The following is a 20,933-nucleotide window of genomic DNA, read 5'->3' as shown; positions in this document are numbered from 1 at the left end:
TGGGAAAATGACATTTTAACATAGTTTGGACCATGGATCACTTTATTGTAAAAAAAAAAAAAAAAAAAAGCTCTTACCAGTAAGGGAAAATCAGTAGAAATATGAGCAAAGGACATGAAAAGGCAGTTTATTAAAAAAGAAATGCAAATGGATCAGTTATATGAACAAATGTCTGCCCCCTAGTAATTGAAGAATGGCAAATTTGAATAATAACCAAATTTTTCTCTATAAAAATGATAGTGTTTAAAAGGGGAATGTACATTATTATGCAAAGTGAGAAAAAAGTAACTCTCATTTTTGGAGTGATGCAAAAATATAACAGGTTTTTGATGGAGGGCTCTTTGGCAGTATGTATCAAAAACCATAAAAATGATCGTATCTTTTGACTTAAATCTAAGGAAACAAATATAAGGTGTAAATATTTACTAATGCACATGTTCATGATAGAATTGATCCTAATAGGATTGTCAGGATTCTAAAAAGCAATTATTATTCATTAATTATTAATTAAAATAGTACATCCAAATGGTCCTTTAATCAAATTATATTTATTGAACACCCACCTGTGCCAGATACTATTCTAAGCAATGAAGATAGGGTGTAAATATACCAGATAAAGTCCCAGCATTGTTGGAAACAAATATATAATGCAATGTCATAATGACATGTATTATATTTTAAAAATTAAGTGATAGAGACAGAGGTTTTAGATTGGGTGGTCAAGGAAGTCCTCTCTGAGTAAGTGATCTTTAAACAGACCTAAATGAAGTATGACTCATCTAGGAGAAGAATTTTCATGGTAGAACTAAGTATAAGGTCCTGATGACAAGCTTGGTAGCCAGCGAGCAAGGGGCTCACTGAGAGCTGAAAGGAGGGTAGGAACCACATTTTGCAGAGCTTTGTTGGTGATGGGCAAAAACTAGTTGTGTTTAAGAGTAGAGTGAGGTGATCCTAATGATGTTCTAGAAGGATCAACCTGGCTTCTGTATGGGGCAAAAGTGAAAGTCTCCTTTACTTGGTAGACTTGGTAGGTGATTACAAGCTGCTGAGATAAGATGTGGTAGTAATTTAATTGAGTGGTAGTGGTGAAGAAGGTGGGAAGAGCTAGAGTCAGCATGTTTAAAGATTACATTAAAAATAGATATTAAATGACAAATGAATATGTCCATGTTAAATTAAAAACATGCACAGCGTTTCACTTTTGTAAAAATAAAAGCTACACAATAAAAGGATATATGTTATGTCTGGGTGTAGGTTTTCCCATGAGTTGTTTTTTGTTTGTTTGTTTACTTTGCATTTTCATTGTTCTAAGATAGGGTTTTTTTTGTTTTTTTTTTTTGGCTCAGAAGAAAAATTACTTCAGAAAAGTTAATAGATTTAATTATGGGATACAGCAATAAAGTTCTTTGTAGATTACTAAATCTGTTCATGGCATTTAATCAATAGTCTCTAGAGCACTATCAAGGTCCTGCCATCCTATAGTTCTTCAAACTCTTTCTAAAAGAATGATGCTGAAATGGTCCAGAGAGTATAGTTTCAAACTAATTTGAGAAAGTCACAACACAGAAATTAAAACATGAAATTCTAACATTTAAAAAAAATGTCCAACATGTGTTTTATGAGAGTAACTATAATATTTGTATTAGTTATCTGTTTTGGCCTAACAAATTACCCCCAAATCAAGCAGCTTAAAACATTTATTATCTCATAGTTTCTGTAGTTCAAGAATTTGAGGGTGGCCTAGATTAGTGGTTCTGGCTCAAGGTTTCTCAGGAAGTTGCAGTCAAGACTTCAACTTGGGGTACAGTCATTTTAGACTTGGCTGGGCTTGACTGGGACTAGAGGATCCACTTCTAAGATAACTTGCTCAGCTAATTGTGGAATTCTTGCTGGTTTGTCATCAGGAGATCTCAACACTTTGCCACATGGGTTTCTCTACAGAGTTTCTTCAGTGTTCTCATAGCAAGACATCTGGCTCCTTACAGGGCAAATGATCCAAGCGAGAGAGCAAAGATGAAGACAAGCTGTCTTTTATGACCTAATCACACCTTATCACTCCTACCACATTCTATCCTCTATAAGTAAGTCACTAAATCCAACCCAATATTCAAGGGGTAGGGATTTGGCTTCATCTTTAGAAGGGAGGATTATCAAACAATTTGTGTTGATATTTTAAAATCACCAAAATTAAACCATTATATAACAATAGGTAGAATATATTTTAATTATCAAAAATTAATAATTAGAAACATTTTCATACAATCATTAATAGAATGATATAGATTAACTGTTTTACTTCTTTTCTTAGTAAATAGATATGAAGGAGAGTTTTCTTGAAAGGAATCATATGATAGAAATATTTATAATCATGAAATAGTTTAATAAATATCTTTGGGTCCAATCTTTATTCACTTAGACTTGAGTCAAAATATAAGTGAAAAATAGACTATTTTGACAGTTTTTAAGGGTTGACATAGAATGAGAAGACTTGCTAAACAAAGATATAGAACAAGCAGGTCATTCATTTATATTAATGCCTTACTTAGAAATTCTGACACTGAATGAATTCAGCTTGTAGGATAAAATCAAACTATCCTCTTCTGTTCAAGAATTCACCCAGCACTATTTATTAAGCACCTACTATGTTCCAGTCACTGTATTAGGTACTGTGATGCAACTACCATTTTCAAGGATGGAATCTGAAGATACTTAAAATATTTTATTTTTAAAGTATATATGTGGACCAATAAACAGTTTGCACAGTTAAGTTTTAATATGTAGTAAGCCCTCCTGTGCTTGTCTTCTTCATAATGTTTTTGCTATCCTGCCATTAATTTTTTCAGATGAACTTTAAAATCATTTCATTCTTCCTCTTCACTGTCCTAAAACACACACAGACACAAAGAGACATGCACACACACACACACACACACATACACACACACACACACACACACATACACACACACACACACACACTTTGAGATTTGAAGTGTCCTCACATAAAATTTGTATGGTAACCCTAAGAGGTTAGTTTTTTTTTTGTTGTTGTTCTATGAAATATTTTCTCTAAGAATTCATGGTTTTCTATTTGCTTAGGTCTATATTTATGCCTCTAAGTGTGTTCTCTTCCAAAAACATGTTATATATTTCTATCTGTTGAGATCCATTGTTTCGTGTATAGTGTGAATTGAGGGTCTAGCTAAATTCCCCCAGCCCACAATAGTGGAACATCTTTATTTTATACTCCTTTGTAAAAATTGGTAGATGTCTCACTGCTTTCTATACACTTCATTATTTTAACTTGGATTATTTAAACTATAGATATATCATCTTTTTTGAAATATTTTTTGGCCATTTCATTTTGTGGCCAAGGAAAAATTAAATTGTTTAGGTTCATTTTATTTTAGGGCTCAACATCAGTTCTTTCCAACTTTAATATTTTTTTAGTTAATTTTGATTAAAGTCTAAGTGATCTGTCCTTTGATTGGTTTATTTTGAATGGTTTAATCTTACAGTGTAAGTAAAGTAGAAGAATTGTGAATGTCCTTTAGTTATCTTCCCTACAGAATTCTTGGGTAGCTACTTTTTTCTCTAAATGCTTTGTAGAATCAACTGATTTGTTGTTTTTATTATGATGATTTTTTTTTAAACAACCTGCTTTCTATTCCTTTCAGATTTACCTGTTTAACAGTTTGTATTTTTTATGGTTTTAACATTTTTCCTAGATCTTTTGAAATAAATTTTAAAAAAGAAGCCCACCAAGCTATTTTTAAGTGCAGCAGTCTTTACATATTCATTTTGTTTAAAATATAATGGTACTCTTGATTTGCTGTCTCAAGTCTTTTTTTCTTTTTTGGATCACAGTGGTTTTCCTCCCTAATAATCCTTTAATATTTTTAATATTTTCTGTCCTTTTGAAATGCTTTCTATGTGTGTTGACATTCTAGAATCTGCTTTCTAAGAAATATCTTTGATAGTCTCTCTCAATTTCACTTTTGTTCTTACCCTCAATTTAGTGATTAGAAGGGATGTGTTTCAGAGAAGCCTGGGATCAGATATTGTAATTTCTTTTAAAAAAAATCCCTATTATTTAAAAATAAATTATTTTTGAAGTCTTTATTATTGCTATTTTTAGAGCAGTTCTAGGTTCACAGCAAAATTAAGAGGAGGGTAGAGAGATTTCCCATTTACACCCACCCCTCCTCCCAATGGATAGCTTCCCACATTATGAACATCTCCAATCAGAGTTGTAATTTAATCCATAGTTTATATTAGAGTTCACTCTTGGTACATTCTACGCATTTGGACCAATAATTTCTGTTTTAAATATCAAAGTGTAGTAAAAAAATTAAAAGGCTATTTGGTGCTTATTATGAATAGAAATAATTCAGGATTGATACATTTCATCAAACTTAAATTCTCTTTTGAAGTTCTCAATTTTTTTAAGGCAATTTATTTCACCTGGACAATCCCTGCGTATTAACTTTGAATTTAATCAGGACTGCTTTCAGTAAAACCTTTGTGAACATTTGTAGAATATTTGAATTTGCTCGCCCGTTAGTAGACACAAATTTTGTAAGGATTTAAATTAAGTAATTTTATTGGATACTACCATAAAATTACCTAATTTAAATCCTTTAGAATTACGCATTGTTTTTTGGTTTAAATTCGCCCCCTTGTAGTTAGAACATATAGAACACCCTGGATGCTTTGTTTATCCGTTATCCTAATTGTGGGGGACGCTGGCGGGCCTGGAGTTCTTTGTCAAAGGGGCTTTAGAACAGCAATTTGAGTAAAAGATATAGGTACCTTTGAATAGCGTGCATACTGGTTTCATTTTAATTTTTAATTCAAATTTTATTTCGCCGTTAGGGTGGTGGGGCGCGAGGCTTTGGAGGAGGCATTTAGACACTGAGGAGACACTGAAGCACTGCTACTGCGCTTGCCGCGGCTGCTGGCCGGATATCCAACGTATGCACAATATTTAAAACAAATCATAACCATGTGCATTATGACTATTTTAAAGCTAATAAAGTTCTTTCACACATTATTACTTGTATTCGTTCGAAAGTGAACGCAGCTGTGTTGAGGGCGGAGAGGGCAAGGTGGAAGGTCCTGATTGGCTAAGCCCGGGTCAGGAGACTCTAAAGAGAGCAACCTTCCGGCTCCTTAGGGCCACGCCCACAGCGTGCTTAGCAACCAGTACCAGTCCGCAGCGACCCGAGCCCCGCGGTGAGTGACTACTGGGTCTTGCTTCTGATGACTTGAGAGCTGAGGTTATTGCCACACTCACCATGCCGGGGCAACCCGGAGCCCTACAGAGCCCCACAAATGGGAGCACCGAGTGGTCTACCTTAGGGTTGCGTAGCTCTGGCTATTTGAAGAAGCGTTTACTACTCGCGCCCCGAGCCCAGGCCCGCCATGCAGGTTTCTCCTAAGAATCTAGGCGGTCTCGTGGAAACACTCCTGCAGGGGCATGAGGGAGAAGGTGCGGGATCAGCCACCAGTTTTATTCGGTAGGGAACTAGCATTTTGCTTGAGAGACTAAAAGAGGTGGGGGAACTTTCTCATTGCTATCAGTAGGAGAATTCTTTTATTTTCTTCTGGGCTAGGGCTTTCTTGTTTTCTCGGGTAACCCGTAATTCCTTAATTCAGTATGCCGCTTGCCTCGCTGGATCGTTTTCAAGTCCTTCTATACTTGGTGAAATTGCGGCTCCCTTCTCTGCCCCTTCTCCACCCTCCTGCCCCTGGCCCCGCAGACTCATTTGTACTTCAAAAACTTTTGGAGAAGTGTGGGGGTGGCGGCGGGGGCGGGGGCAGGGGAGGGTCCTTGAGGGTGTGAAATAAAAGCATTTTTAAAACAATTAATCTTGAGAAAAGGGTACAAGTTACCTATCAGGAAAAGTTTCTAGGAGTGGGTAAGGCGATGGTGGGATTCCCTTATTTACCTTATCTGAACAATATAGCTGAATGGATTCTATCTTTTTAGTTGTCTTTGATCAACTAACCTTTGCTCCTTCCTTAAGGTAGCGGTCTAAATCTTGTATTCCCTGGTGTGTGTTATCTACACGAAGGCTTATTATAATTTTAATATTGTCTCGTTCTCAGAAATTCTTTTAAAGTATACCTTTCCAACCTTGTTTTTACTGGAGCTTAAAAAAAAATACTAGGGATTAATATTAAAAACTTACACAAAATTCTGGGTCTATGCAAGATAGATATGGAATGTGTCTAATTCATACTTAAATTTAAATTTGATTATTTGCTAGATGCTGTCATACATTTATTTATAGACTGTCTTTTTTGATGAAATATTTTTCTTGGGCACCTCCCCGCATATCACCTGGAGTCCTGTATTGGAGTTCACTGTCTTGAAATACTATAATGTTGTTTTACAGGCCAGTCCTTTTTCTCTAGATTTTTTAAGAGACCGTATTTTGTCTTTGTGTCTCGCAAACAGGGGGACCTCAAACATCATTGGAACTTTTATTTTTGTGAAAACTGAACCAAATTGAATTTCCTAAATGACAGCTGCTTAAAATGAACAGTGTGAGTACCATTTGGTAGTGTTGAAAATGGTCAAAAACAGTAAAAAAAAAAAAAAAAAAAAAACAAACAAAAAAAACCCCCTTTTATTTCTAGTTCATATGTATGTGTATTTGTGTATATAGTTTATTTCATACTGTATTTTTTTAATAATAAAAAACTTTCATTGAGCACCTGCTGTATGCCAGGCCATATTTTCTGTTGAGTATTGTAAACATAAAGCACTGGCACATAAGAGAAATCCAATAAAAGAATTCATGGACAATTACATCCATTTCTGCAATTCCTTCACAAACCATTCATCACATGAGTAGTTTGCATCAAAGCCAAATGGCTTCCTATGGTGGGTGTCAAAACTAAATAAAGAGGTAAACTGAGGCAAGCTGGAATTATCAGAAATTGAATTTATTTGGGAATAGCAGAGGAATTGCAGTTTGGGAAACAAACCACAGCAAGCCACAGGTGAGTCCGTTGAGGGTTTGGGGTGGGCTGTATTTAAGCAGAGGAGGTCCAAAGAGGGAGAAGTCCAGCCAGAGTCTGGTCAGTAAGTTCACTGACTTAAGGATGGGAAGAGATTCCTGGTAGATACTTACTGGTCAGGAGATAAATCCCGGATTTCTGTAAGTCAGACATTTATAGGAAATCAGTTTTGGAGTTCTTAGGTTTTGTTTTCCTGAGGGCAAGTGTGAGATTCTCTGGTTCCATTTTAGATTGAAATCGATTCAGTGAGTAAAAGAGATTTAAGATACCTAACCAAGTCAGAACAAAACTACCATTTAAGTATCAGCTGATTGCAATTTTCCTGACTAAATAAGTGATTAATACGAAATGAATGGAAATAGTTCATATTTAAACTCTAGTGGGACTTTTCATTGTCCTGGGCTTTCTAAATCATAGGTGAATACTTTAAACACTGCAGTTTTCAGTATTTTGAATATTGCTATTTCATATTAATTATGGATTATATTTACATTTATGATTTTGGAAAAATATCCATTACTTGGTTTTCTGCTACAAAGTTAAAAACATGAAGTAGTTATGAGTCATAGTTGATGGACTTACATGTGCAGAAAATACTCTACTTACTTTAAATTGACTATGTACCCTCCAAGCCTTTGCTCTGCTTGGCTGGTTGAATATTCAGTCTTAGTTTTGATTAGGCCTGCCTCTGTCCTGGGCTTATACAAAGGTCTTGGGTGCTTCTGTATCAACAAAGCACTGGAGGGGCACTGCGGGGCATTAGGACACATTTTGTATCTATATGGTCCCCTCTGTTTTGGCCTACCTTTGGTGAGTTGCAGAAGCAGCCCCGGCGCATGCGCAAGCTTTTGGGCCCCCTTTGCATGTGGCATTAATTGTGCCAATCAAAGTGCAAGTGCCTCCTCTGGGAGGAGACTTAGCACGGTAATGAGACAAAGGCAACTTTCAGTTGGTTTGGGTCTCATTTGGGCAGGTGCTGCCCTCCTGGTCAGGCTGGAACTCGTTCAGGTCAGTTGATTGCTGCTGTCTTAGGCCTTTCTGGCTTGCACTGGTTCCGCGGTTTTGCTTAAAAGTGGCCCTCACCTTTAGTTTCTGTTAAACCAGTAGAGCTGTGGGCATTGATGAACTGATCATGCTGTGGAAAAGAAAGTAGGTTAGCCCCTGTACAGGTGTGGGTCTCTTTCCAGTGACACTTCCACAATCCCAGGAGTTTGAGTCCTCTCTACAGGGCGCCCAGGCTCATTTCTTCAATGAACTTTTTGTTTGTTTGTTTGTTGTCTTTTTAAGTCAGGAAAAAGCCAGTGATTGCAGGCAGTTCCAGCTTTCTGCCTTGGAGAAATTCAGGGAAGAAAGAAAGGGAAAAAAAATGTATACATCTCTCCTCAGATTAAAGAAGTACAACCCAAATGGGAGAGGAGTTCTTAAAAATACGTATAAAGATTTCATACTTAAGATGCATTAATGATACCCCATCGCCCATACTTGTCTTTTACAAACTAAACATCTTTAGTCTTTTAACTTTTTCCAAAAGGGGCATGGCTTTATATTTCCTCACCTTTGCCCTCATGCTGAAACTAAGCAGGACCCTGTGGGACCCTCCTGAGTACAAAAAAGCCTTTCTGTGTCCCCCATTTCTTGTTTGTAGGTAAAAAGCTTTGAGTCTCCTGGACCTTCTCTGAGTCCCAGAGAGCAGATGCAAGCAATTACTATTTAGGGGAGTTCAGCCTTTTCAGACGAGCTGCTCCTTCCCCTTAAGGCCTTTGCAATAAACCCTTCTCTGCTCCACGCTCCTCCGAAGTTTTTGGTTTGTTTGGCCTCCCTGTGTTTGTGTTCGACAGCAGTGGGGCTGGGGGAAGAATGAAATCATCGGGAAATGTATGTTTGGAGTGGTTACTTAGGCAGTCATGTAAAAGGTGAGAGCAGAGTAGAGGGAGAGAGAGCTGGAGACTGGAAGATAAGAAGTCACTGTATTAATCTAGGGAAAAAGTAACGGTGTCCTGATTTAGGAGAATGGAGGAAGGGATGAAAAGGAGACTTAACAGCTGCTTTGAAGAAAGGAGTCAATAGCATTTAGTGACCAATAGTGCCTCCCCAGTGCTTTGATGCTGGTTGAGCTGGTAAACAGCCTGCAGCAGGGTAAGGCCTGACAACAACCATGAAAGGGTGATTTACATGGAGCCTTAGTTTTTTTTATGATTGAAGGTGACAAATAAACTAAATTGTCTAGTTTTGGACTTAGACGTGTATTTCTGATGTTTTAAAAAAAAAGGTTTATCTTGTCTGAGCTGCTGTCATTTTTAGTTCTGTTATGTCACTAAATCTAATTCTAATACAATATATTCTCTTAATCTTATTTTTATTGGGGTTGGTTGTGGTTGTGGAGTTGATTGTACACAGCTGGGTAATTACTGGTGTTCTCGATTGTGATTTCAATTAGATGTCAGCTGAGGCTCTAGTCTTCTGCAGCCATGACTGGGTTGAACATCCAAAATAGCTCACTTCCATTGCTGGCAGTTGCTGTTTGGTGTCACTAGGAAGCCTGGCTGGGTGGTCAGGTAGAGCTATTAACCCAAGCACTTACACGTGGCTTTCCGTGCGATGCTGGCCTTTAGCATGGTGGCTGGACTCTGAGAGAACATTCCAGGAGACTTCAGGAGACTGCGAGGCTTTTTTTTTTTTCATGGCTTAGCTTTGTATTACTTCTGCCATACTCTGTTAATCAAGCAAGTCCCTTAATTAAGCCCAGATTCATGGGGAGAGTGAATTAGGTTCCATCTCTTGTGAGGAGTGACAAGGTCACATTGCAGAATGATATACTGTATGGGAGATACTGTACCATTTTGAAAATGCAGTCTGCTACCTTGAGTTTTGATACATACATGCACCCACGTTACCAACCCCAGAATTTAACATTTCCATTGTAATCCCTACTCTAGCCCTGCCCCACCATAGTCTTCATCATGTAATAGTTTTGCCTGTTCCTTAACTTCCTGTATATGGAATTGTGTAGTATGTTCCCCTTTGTGTTTGGCTTCTTTCATTCAGCATAATATTTTTCACTCAATGTATTATTTTTGTTGCATGTAGCGTTAGTTTGCTTTTTAATTACTGACAAGAATCCTGTTATATAAACATAACACAATTTGTCTATTCATTCTCATACTGATGGATGTTTGGGTTGTTTCCAGCTTGGGACTATTATGAATAACGATTACTGTAAACATTCTTGTACATGTCCTTTTGAAATACTGTTTTTGTTTCTTTTGGAATGAAATTTCTGGGTCGAGAGACAGGTATATGATTAACTTCCTAAGGTGCAAGTAGATTTCCAAAGTGGCTATATCTTATTTTCACTCCTTTCTGTAACTTATAAATGTTCCATTGCTTCACACCTTACAAAAGCTGGTACTGTCAGTTTTTAAGAAAATGTTAGCCATACTAGTTACAGTGAAATAGAATTTAATTGTGGTTCTAATTTGAATTTTTTGAAGTTTAATAATTTTGAGCATATTGGCTTTGTTGATTTCCCTTCTCACATTTTATTCTGCATATCATTAATTTCTGTTCTTAAAAATTCTCTTTACTTCCGGTTTTTTGGGAGTATGGCTGATACTTTTCTTTTATCTTACGTTAGCTAATTAATTTTAGCTTTTGTTTGTTAGATATAAGGGTTTAACATTTCCTCTGAAGTGCTTTTGTTGCACCTCATGAGTTTTTATAGGTATGTCTTTACTATCATTTAGTTTTAAATATTTGTGAAATTCTATCATTATTTCTTTTTTGATCCACAGTTGACTTAGTATTAGGTTTTTTTATTTCCCAGTGTATGGAATGTTAATTTATTTTTTTATAGTTCTCTAATTTAACTGTTTTGATGTCAGGACTATAATCTACTCATGTAGATTACCTACTGTTTGTAATTGAAGACTTACTTCAGTCTAGAATTTCTAGAAATCATACTTGGTGCTTGAGAAAAATGCAGTTTTCTGGTTGAATGCAGAATTCTTTGTGTCCATCATATTATATTGTTTAAAGCTTCTGTACCTTTGCTAATTTTCTTTTTGTTGCCTCCTTGACTTATAGTTAAGAAGGCATAACTCAAACTACTTTTTACTAATTGATTTTCTCAGAGCCACACTGGTTAGCTACCTCTTTCTCTACCCATATGCACACCAATGCATAACAGCCTTTCCTTTCCCACGGGAGCTTAGCTCATAGTGTCTTGCCTTATAATTTCTTGGATTTCAAGTTTCCTTCTTAGCTCTACAAAGCTGCTTTTAAAGACAGGACCCAAAGCCTATGTTAGTCATCTTTTCTGGAATTGAAACCCATGTCACTAATTTTGCTGTATTGTTTATTCATAAAACTTGTAGTTGAATGTAATACATATTTTGTATGTGCAGATTCTTCTGAGATTTTTATGTAGATATTTTTCAAATAAACATACTGTCCCTTTTTTCCTTTTTTTAAAATATTTTTGTTGGCTAGGTTTACCTACAGAATCTTGGATAGTGGCAATAATATGGATATCCTTACATTGTTACTGGCTTTTCAGATAAATCTAAATTTTGCTTGTTAATTATCACATTTCTTTTCCTTTCTCCTAGGTACTTAAATTGAGTAAACTACTAATCCTAGCTTGTAGAATTTTTGTTCATTTTTATAATCATGAATGGAAACTGAGTTTAACTGAATTATTCTTTGGCATGTGTAAAATATTTTCTACTTTTTTGCTTTAAATCCATCAGTGTTATGCTCTATAATAATAGATTTTATAGTATTAAATTATCTTTGCTCTTCTGAGGCTAACCTTTCTAAGTTATAAAGAATTATTTTTATTGGTATTGTTGGATTTGGTTTCCTTATGTTTTATTTAGAATTTTTGCAGCTATGTTAATAGGTGAGATTTCCCTACAAATTTATTTTCCTGTACTGACCCAGATCCTGTAACCTTGGATTTTGTAAAAATTTATCCCTTTTTGTTTAGGATCTGATAAGATTGTTGAAACTCTAAAAGAATTTAAGATAGTAACATTATGGAATACCTTAGAAAGGTAACCTGGGGGGAAAGAATGAACATAAGAATAAAAGAAAATAACAAACTAAATAATTGTATTAGCCATTTTAAAAGCAGTTTTTGTTTAAGTGTTCAGGTTATTCTTTTCATTTTGTAAAATTAGATATTATGTCTTTTTTTGGTCTATTACCACTTAGAGAAACCTGATATATATCATATACTATATCGATATTATGTATGGTGGTCTTGTGATTTTTAGTTAAATGCTGAGAAAATTGATTAAATCTGTAATTGTGAATCAATACTTTAATACATTTTATTGTAAAAACTTCAATCATGCAGGAAAGTTGGAAGGCTAGTAGATAAATCCCCACTTACTTTTAACCGAGATTTAACAATGATCAATTCTATCCATACACTGTGATGCATTAATTACATGGTATATTTATATCAAAAGTGTTCATTACTTAATGCATTTGTGTGATTAGTTAAGAGTATTACACAAAGAACAAATAGTGATGAGTTATATTCTCCACTTGGGTAATAAGAACTCACTAACAGGAGATACCTTTATATTTATAGATGAGTATACTGAGGCATCTGGAAATTAATTTGCACAATGATGTAGATGTAATGTGTGCTGGAGCCAGAATTTACAGTAAGCTGTTGATTCCTGCCTTTGTACACTTAACCCGTATACCACACAGGAGTCTGATGGGGGACTTCACAGAGGCAGGGAGACAAGCCAAGGGAGGAGTGTCGTGATTAATGAGAAAGACATTTATTTCTAGAAGGGATGGTAGACAGAGTCAGTAACTAGAGGGATCAAGAATTGCCCACCTGGAGATCATTGTCAGCCTTAGAAAGATTATCTCAGAGTTGAGGTAACAGAAACTAGATCCCAGATACTGTTTTGTGCACTGGGATAAATTTGAGGGTAAATAACATTTAATATAAAAATCGTGTCTGATAGAAGTATAAGGTAACATCAAGCTGTTTATTTTCCCACTTCAGATAAATATGCAAGGTAAATCTTTGGAATCTATTTAAATTATTGTAAATGATCTCTGTTAAGGTGATAGAGAAAATGTGAGTTATTGCAGACCATACTCTATAGTGGGATGCTGTGTGTGCCAAGAAATTAGAGCAAACGAAGAGCCGGATCTTAGAAATAGCTGATGTCAAAAATAATGAAAAATTTTGCCTTTTATTTCAGAATTTGAGGGGAGACTTTATAAAAGAGAGTATCCAGTCTTTAAGATCAGTTTTATTTACTTAAGATTTTGTGTCCATTTCAATCCACAAATTCAGTCAGTACCCTGCATTTTTGGGTACTATAAAGAATAAAAGGATATTTAAATCTTAAAGATCTATTTAACTTATAAAACAGCTTATTTTTATATTTGCATCACCTTTTGCTGATTCAGGGAAAATGATGACTATTTCTTGACAATGATGTCAATGTGAAATAATCTAATTTAACAAGTCTACTTTAATCTCTTTACATTTAATTGTTGTGATTTCCCAGCAGAGTAAAAAAAATGAATTTTGTATTTGATAGGAGAAAAATGAAAAGCTTTGGCTTCATGTTAATTTTCTATTCCTGTTTTAAAGTGGTCTTTGTGTTACTGGCTCTGGTCCTTGGACTCTAATCAATAGAAATTGATAAGAGGCCAGGGGAAGAATTCAGGCAGCACTAGGGAGCAAAAACAAGAAACAGGTATCCTTGCTCATTACCCAAGGAGGGCGGGATGGTTCCTTAAATGGGGTGAGGATAGGGGCAGATCCGTAGGTCAGAGCAGAGGGGTGGCTTAGGTGGTCTGCACACCCCCAGGTGGTGCTACGCACAGGTGTCATGCACAGAACCTTGCCTTTGCTCTTGGCATCCCAGAAATGGCAGTTGATTTGTGGCCTTTTGTATCTTACGGTTCATAAGTGCCCCAGCTGTGGGTGCTTGCAGTTATTTTTAGTCCCTTGTAGTTTCTCCGTATTCTGTTGCTCGAGGAGACTTGGTTTGTCCAGGTGCAGGCACTCCAGTATAGGGTCCCAGGTCCCAGCCTGTCTCATACGGTTACTGAAGAGCATGAGATAAGCCACTGTTTGCCTCTTTCTGTACAATTCACTAGTCAAATCACTATATGTGACTGTTCTGAGGACGCATAAAAATGGTACAAATGATTCCTCTTGCAGGTTTTGATAACTGGTTCAAAAAAACTTTATCAAATAGTGTATAGAAAGCTGAAAATTAACTTGACTAATGATTAATATGCGTGACTCTAGTTATATTAATACAATGCAAAACTCCCTGCTGCGCCTACAGTGTTAGTAGTAACCAATTCCTTGAGGATAACTTCAGGTTTTGGACTGTACTGAGAATTTGATGAAGAATATTCTTATGAAAAGACTAAACATTTTGTGAAAGTTGGTAACACTTTGAGATTCTATTTTTTTGAGGTTTTTTTTGAGGGGAGAAAGGAAGTTGTTTTAAATCTTACTTCCTTTATTTACCCGACTAAGGGTTTAATTCCAGCATCTCTGTGGGAGACATTTCTGAAGACATTGATCTCTTTTTTCTGGAAACTTTAGATTATTTGGCTACTGTTTCTTTTACTCTTAGCCAAAAGCAATCCTAACTAAAAATACATTAGGGAGTTGTATTGTCTCTCTGGTATATCCCAATAATATTCAAATAGTGGTTCATAAACTAGTGTTGCTTAAGCACTGTTACTACCAAAATAAGCCAGAAATCCAGAGTAAGCTTGTCTTTTACAGCAGTTTGACATTTTCTACCCATCCATCCTGGGGAAGTCTCATCAGCAGGGTGTTATGGAACTTGCATGTTGAGCAGATGGTGCAAATACCTACCACTTTTACCCACAGATGTGAGGAATCTTTGGATAGTAGGTTCAGTGATCAAGAGAGAATTTCTAAAATAGTCTCTAACCTCTTGCAATAAAAAAAAATAGGAATAATTGTTGTCAGTCTTGTGTCACATATCAGGAAACAGCTAAAAGCTCTAGGCCAGTATAACTAACACAAACATATAAAGACCAATTTGCCTTTAATTCTCCTTCTCTTCTATTATTTTTCTCTCTGGGTGGCCTGTGCTTTTTCCTTTCTATTCATCTGACATTAAACATTTTAAATTAATTTATCTCAAGAGTATGTCTGACTCGAATTTTATTTCCAAGCTCCATTCTGAAATACATAATGTTTTATGAGTGATGGGGTTCCTTTGGTCTTTTGCAGACTTTGTCTACCTAGCCTGCTTAAACATGTATCTTCATAATTTTGTCTGATTCACAATAAATACTTGTCAAATTTGCAACATTTGTTAATAGATTTATCAGATTAACTCTTGAATATTTCTACTTCTTTATTATTCTGTGCTTCCATGTACTTTATCATGCATCCATTAATAATTGTTTGTAGTCATTTTCCTAAGTGCCTTTTAAGGTGGAAATATCCAATGTGATGATGTTAACTGTTAAAAAAAAAATGAACTCCTGAATATATTAATCCTACTTGGAAATAACTTGTATTTTATATTAAAATTAGGGCAACTCTGAACGACAGCCCTGTTTATAGCTCATTACAGCTGCTGCCTTAATACGTTTGCTCTGTATTCTAAAGGATATAGATTATTAGAAGCAGACTTTGCTATAACTAATAGCAAAAGATAATGACGTTTTGTGTTGATAATCCATTTTGCTGGATATTTTCCTATTGTCCCTCCAGATCCTCCTTCCATCCTTCTCCATTCTGCCTTGCATCTTATGTCCTTCTAGTTTGATTTAGCTAATGGGAAGCACAGATAGATAATTGGAGTTGAGTGCAGGAGGAGCGTGAGATCACATTTCCTATTTTCTGGGCTCCTTCTTAGCAGGCAGCCTCAGATCAGTTGCATCTCTCCACCAAAGGCTGAAGATGCTTATTAAGCACCACTTCTCTGTTCTTTCTGGGTCCCTCTTCCCTTCAGTCCTGAGAGTGGTAACAGTTCACCCTCTTCTTGCCAGCGCTTGAGAATGGCAGCACCATCTTGGGTTGTTTTTTTTTTTTTTTAATTTATTATTATTATTTTTTACTTGAATAAATCTGACCACATCTTTGGAAAGTCTGTTCAGTTACCCATTTGAGGGTGCCATCTGTTTCCTGCCAGAAACTTGAGTGATGCAATGATCAGTTTTAAAAATTAGCTATCTTACAAATGAAATGCAGAATAATTCAATATAAATCTGACTTCCCATTTCATTACTTTAGTTTGTGTTTGACTACTAAACACAAATAGTATGTCCTAGTTTTTGCCATACATGTGTAAAGTATGCTCAGATATACTTTAAGAGGGAAATAAATCTGGATGTGAAGGCAAGCAGAGAAAACAATCTAAATAACAAAAAGACAGGAGACATAAAAAGAAATTTACAAGTCACTTTAAAAAACAAAGCATAGAAAAAAAGTCTATCGCCCATTTTTTAATCGGGTTTTGTTTTTTTGATGAGTTGTATGAGGTGTTTATATATGTTGGATATTTATCCTTTATCGGTCAAACTATTTGCAATTATTTTGTCCCATTCAGTAGTTTGTCTTTTCATTTTGTTGATGGTTTCCTGTGCTGTTCAGGAAAGCTTTTACATTTAGTTAGGTCCCATTTGTTTATTTTTGCTTTTATTTCCCTTGCTTTAGGAGATGGATCCAAAAACATGTTGCCCTGATTTATGTCAAAGTGTTTTGTGTACGTTTTCCTCTAGGAGTTTTATAATATCTGGTATTACATTCAGGTCTTTAGTCCATTTTGAGTTTATTTTTTACATGATGTTAGAGAATGTTCTGATTTCATTCTTTTACATGTAGTGGTTTAGTTTTCCCAGCACAACTTATTGAAGAGACTGTCTTTTCTTCATTGTATATTTCTGTCTTCATTGTCATAGATTAATTGATCAAAAGCGTGTGGGTTTATTTCTGGGCTATTTGTTCTGTTCCACTGATCGATGTGTTTGTTTTTGTTCCAGTACCATACTGTTTTGATTACTGTAGCTTTGTAGTATGATCTGAAGTCAGGGAGTTTGATTCCTTCAATTCAGTTCTTCTTTCTCAAGGTTGTTTTTGGCTGTTCTGGGTCTTTTGTGTTTCCATACACATGATTTTAAAATCATTTGCTCTAGTTCTGTGCACAATGCCATTGGTATTTTGTTAGGGATTGCAATGAATCTGTAGATGCCTTGGGTAGTATGGTTATTTTAACAATATGGATTCTTCCCCAATCCAAGAACACAGTATGTATTTCCATTTGTGTCATCTTAAGTTTCTTTTATCAGTGTTTCAGAGTTTTCAGAGAACAGGTTTTTGCCTCTTTAGAAAGATTTAATCCAAGGTATTTTATTCTTTTTGATGGGATGGTAAATGGGTTGTTTCCTTAATTTCTCTGTCTGATTGTTTGTAGTTAGTGTACAGAAATGCAACAGATTTCTGTGTATTAATTTTGTATCCTGCAACTTTACCAAATTCATTGATGAGCTCTAGTAGTTTTCTGGTGCAATCTTGAGGATTTTCTGTGTATAGTTTCATGTCATCTAAAAACAGTAAAAGTTTTACTTCTTTCCAGTTTGGATTCATTTTATTTTTTTTTCTCTGATTGCTGTGGCTAGGATTTCAAAACTATGTTGAACAAAATTGGCGAGAATGGGCATTCTTGTTTTGTTCCTCATCTTAGAGGTAATGCTTTTAGCTTTTCACCATTGAATATGATGTTAGCTGTGGATTTGTCATATATGGCCTTTGTTATGTTGAGGTAGACTTTTTTAGGGGAAATGCAGATGGCCACACAGGCACATGAAAAGATGCTCGAAATCATTAGTCATAAGGGAAGTGCAAATCAAAATCAGTGAGATACCACTTCACACCTGTCAGAATGGCCATCATCAAAAGGAACACAACAAATGTTGGCAAGGATGTGGAGAAAAGGGAACCTTTGTACACTGTTGGCTGCCTGTAAGTTGCTGCAGCCACTGTGGAAAACAGTATGGAAGTTTCTCAAAAACCTAAGAATAGAGATATCATATGATCTAGCAGTTCTACTCCTGGGTATATATTTGAAAAAATTAAAAACACTGTTTGAAAAGATACATGCACCTTAGTGTTCATTGCAGCATTATTTACAATTGCCAAGACACGGAAGCAACCCAAGTGCCCATCAATAGATGAATGGATAAAGAAGATATGGTGTGTGCGCGCGCACACACACACACACACACACACACACACACACACACACACACACACACACACAGGAATACTACTCAGCCATAAAAAAGAACAAAACTTTGTCATTTGCAGCAATATGGAGGGACTTGGAAGGCATTATGTTAAGTGAAATTATAAATTAGAAAAAGATAAATACTGAATGATATCACTTATGTGGAATTTAAAAAATACAACAAACTAGTGAATATGACGAAGAAAGAAGCAGACTCACAGATACAGAGAAAAAAACTAGTGGTTACCAGTGGGGAGAGGGGTTAGGGATAACGTAGGGAGTGGGGGAGTGGGAAACTATTGCAGACCCTGGGTATAAGATAGTCTCAAGGATGTATTGCACAGCCTGAGGAATACAGCCAATATTTTGCATTAACTGTAAATGGAAAGAAACCTTGAAAAACTATATAAAAATTAAAGTAAAAATACAGAAATTAAAAAAAAAAATCTCATATTCCTGCCACCCATAAAAAAAATATAAAACCAGAAAGCATAGTAACCTAATAATGATGGTAAGTACTTACATAGTTTCCTCTATTCCAGGCTCTAGTCTAAGCAATCTATGTATTTTGACCTGTTTATTTCTTATAACAACTCTAATAAGGAGGTACTATTCCCATTGTGCAGGTGAGGAAACAAGCACAGTTAAGTAAATCAGTCTGGTTGTATCCTCTTAATTAATATGCTATGCTATTCTTCAAATAGTTTTGCTGATAAAACTGCTAAAGTATTACAAAGAGTGAATATGATACAAAAGGATAAGTTTATAATAGTACTATAGTAGAAAGAAGAGGGGTTTTCAATTCCAAGTTGGGTTGGACTCCTAGGTCTGACAGTTTGAATCTAAATCTAAATTTAAATTCTTTTGTAATGTAATTTTATCCTTAAGCCTGATTTTCCTTATTGCCACCCTTTTCCCCATAAACATGAATTCATATGAAATATATTATTTGACACTGAGTACATTTGTATTTTAATATAAAATATAATATTTCTCTTCAGGTTTATGATCTGGGAATATGCCTGTTAACAAATCACCTGTGATGAATAAATCTGGAGTAATACCTTCCTCTTACCATGAAAAATCAAAGTAAGTTTGAAAAAATTTTATATTATTAAAGTAGTGCACCTTATATATTGTAGAATTTAGAAAGGGCAGAAAATTGTGAACAGTGAAAAAAAATCACTCATAGTTCTGTAACTAAGGATAAGAATGTGAAGGTTTACTATTTTTTAAATAAATGGCTTCATTGTTTGTAATCATATATTTTTTAAATCTTGAATTGTTTTTTCTTTAAATTAGGCGTTTTTCTGTAACTTCAAGGCCTTTTAGGTTGCCATGATAATCCATGAAATGTATAAGAAAAAGTATTTAATAACTTCTGCAATGTGAAGCATTTTAGTTATTTCTTAGCCCTTTGCTGTTTCGGATTTAGCAATGATAGAATGTTTTTCTGCATTTCAAATTATTTACTTGGGATAAAGTTTCTGAAATGAAGTTACTGGATTAAAATTTGTTGATAATTTAAGTATTGAATGTGATTTTGAGAAATTTTTAAGAACTTAAAAATGAAAAACGTAATAGAATACATAATAAAACTTACATGTTGACATGTTTGTTTCAATTATTTCTCTTTAATAAAGAATAGATCATGTATGACTGAAGCATTATGCTGTACACTAGAAACTGACACAACATTGTAAACTGACTACTATACTTCAAAAAAATATATATATCTATTAAAAAAAAAGAATAGATGAGCAGAGAAACTTGAAGCTCTTTGACCACATCCTCCCAACTACAATAATTGTGGTATATATCATATCCTTAATTTTTTCTACTTTAATATTAAACAATGTAAAATTATATTTTCCATTCCATATCCTAAAGTACATACCTAGGAATGGAATTGTTGGGTATACTATTTACTGAAGAGGACTTACCAATTCTCAGTCTTCAATGATTCGTGATTTTTGTATTTTGGTTAAAAAAAATCTCTCTCCACCACAAGATCATGTAGATAATATTATACATTATTTTAAAAAATCTTATTGTTTTGTTTTTTGTTTAATACATATGGAAGTGATTTTTGTTAATGGTGTTAAACACTGTTGTGCATACCAAACTGATCAACACCATGTATCAAAAAGAACATCCTTCTCCACTTACTTCTCTAGTACAACTATTGAATAAATCAAGTGTGGGCTCTGTATTCTGTTCCACTGGCCTATTTGTCCCTTTTTACAATAATGCCACACTGCTTTAGTGATAAAATTTAATAGTCAATTTGATAGGTTTTCCGAATTTGTTCTTCAGTGATACCTTTCGTATTATTTTTATTTAGAAGTTTTTTTTTTATTGAGGTTTGAGTTATTTACAATATTGTATTAGTTTCAGGTGTACAACCTGATTCAAAATTTAAAGTTATAAAATATTGGCTATATTTCCTGTGCTGTACAATATATCCTTGTAGCTTATTTTTTCATAGTAGTTTGTACCTCTTAATATCCTACCCCTATCATGTCCCTCCCCTCTTCCGTCTCCCCACTGGTAACCACTAGTTCTCTATATCTGTGAGTCTGTTTCTGTGTTTTTTAAATATTTTTTTGTTTTATTTTTTGCACCCCAATTATA

At 35.1% G+C, this 20,933-nt stretch overlaps 1 protein-coding gene across 7 annotated transcripts in view; it reads left to right on the top strand.

The window, feature by feature from the left end:
* The first annotated feature begins 4,906 nt into the window (after window positions 1–4,906).
* TMEM232 (transmembrane protein 232) overlaps window positions 4,907–20,933 on the top strand; it is a 197,443-nt gene continuing 181,416 nt past the window's right edge. For 2 of the 7 annotated variants that reach the window (XR_012505572.1, XR_012505573.1), the window contains exons 1-3: window positions 4,907–5,235; window positions 6,464–6,552; window positions 19,301–19,388. Coding sequence is in view for 5 of the 7 variants with exons in the window: in XM_074360449.1 (XP_074216550.1) it covers window positions 19,318–19,388 (71 nt within the window). In the remaining 2 variants the exon portion in view is untranslated. Of the gene's footprint in view, window positions 6,553–19,300; window positions 19,389–20,933 lie in introns of all 7 variants that reach the window. The other 5 variants (XM_074360449.1, XM_074360447.1, XM_074360450.1 and 2 more) reach the window with 5 other exon arrangements.

This window comes from Camelus bactrianus, chromosome 3 (assembly GCF_048773025.1).
Source record: "Camelus bactrianus isolate YW-2024 breed Bactrian camel chromosome 3, ASM4877302v1, whole genome shotgun sequence".
Classification (NCBI taxonomy): Eukaryota; Metazoa; Chordata; class Mammalia; order Artiodactyla; family Camelidae; genus Camelus; species Camelus bactrianus.
Note: the sequence above shows the minus strand (reverse complement) of the source record. Positions and strands in the feature narration are given on the sequence as shown.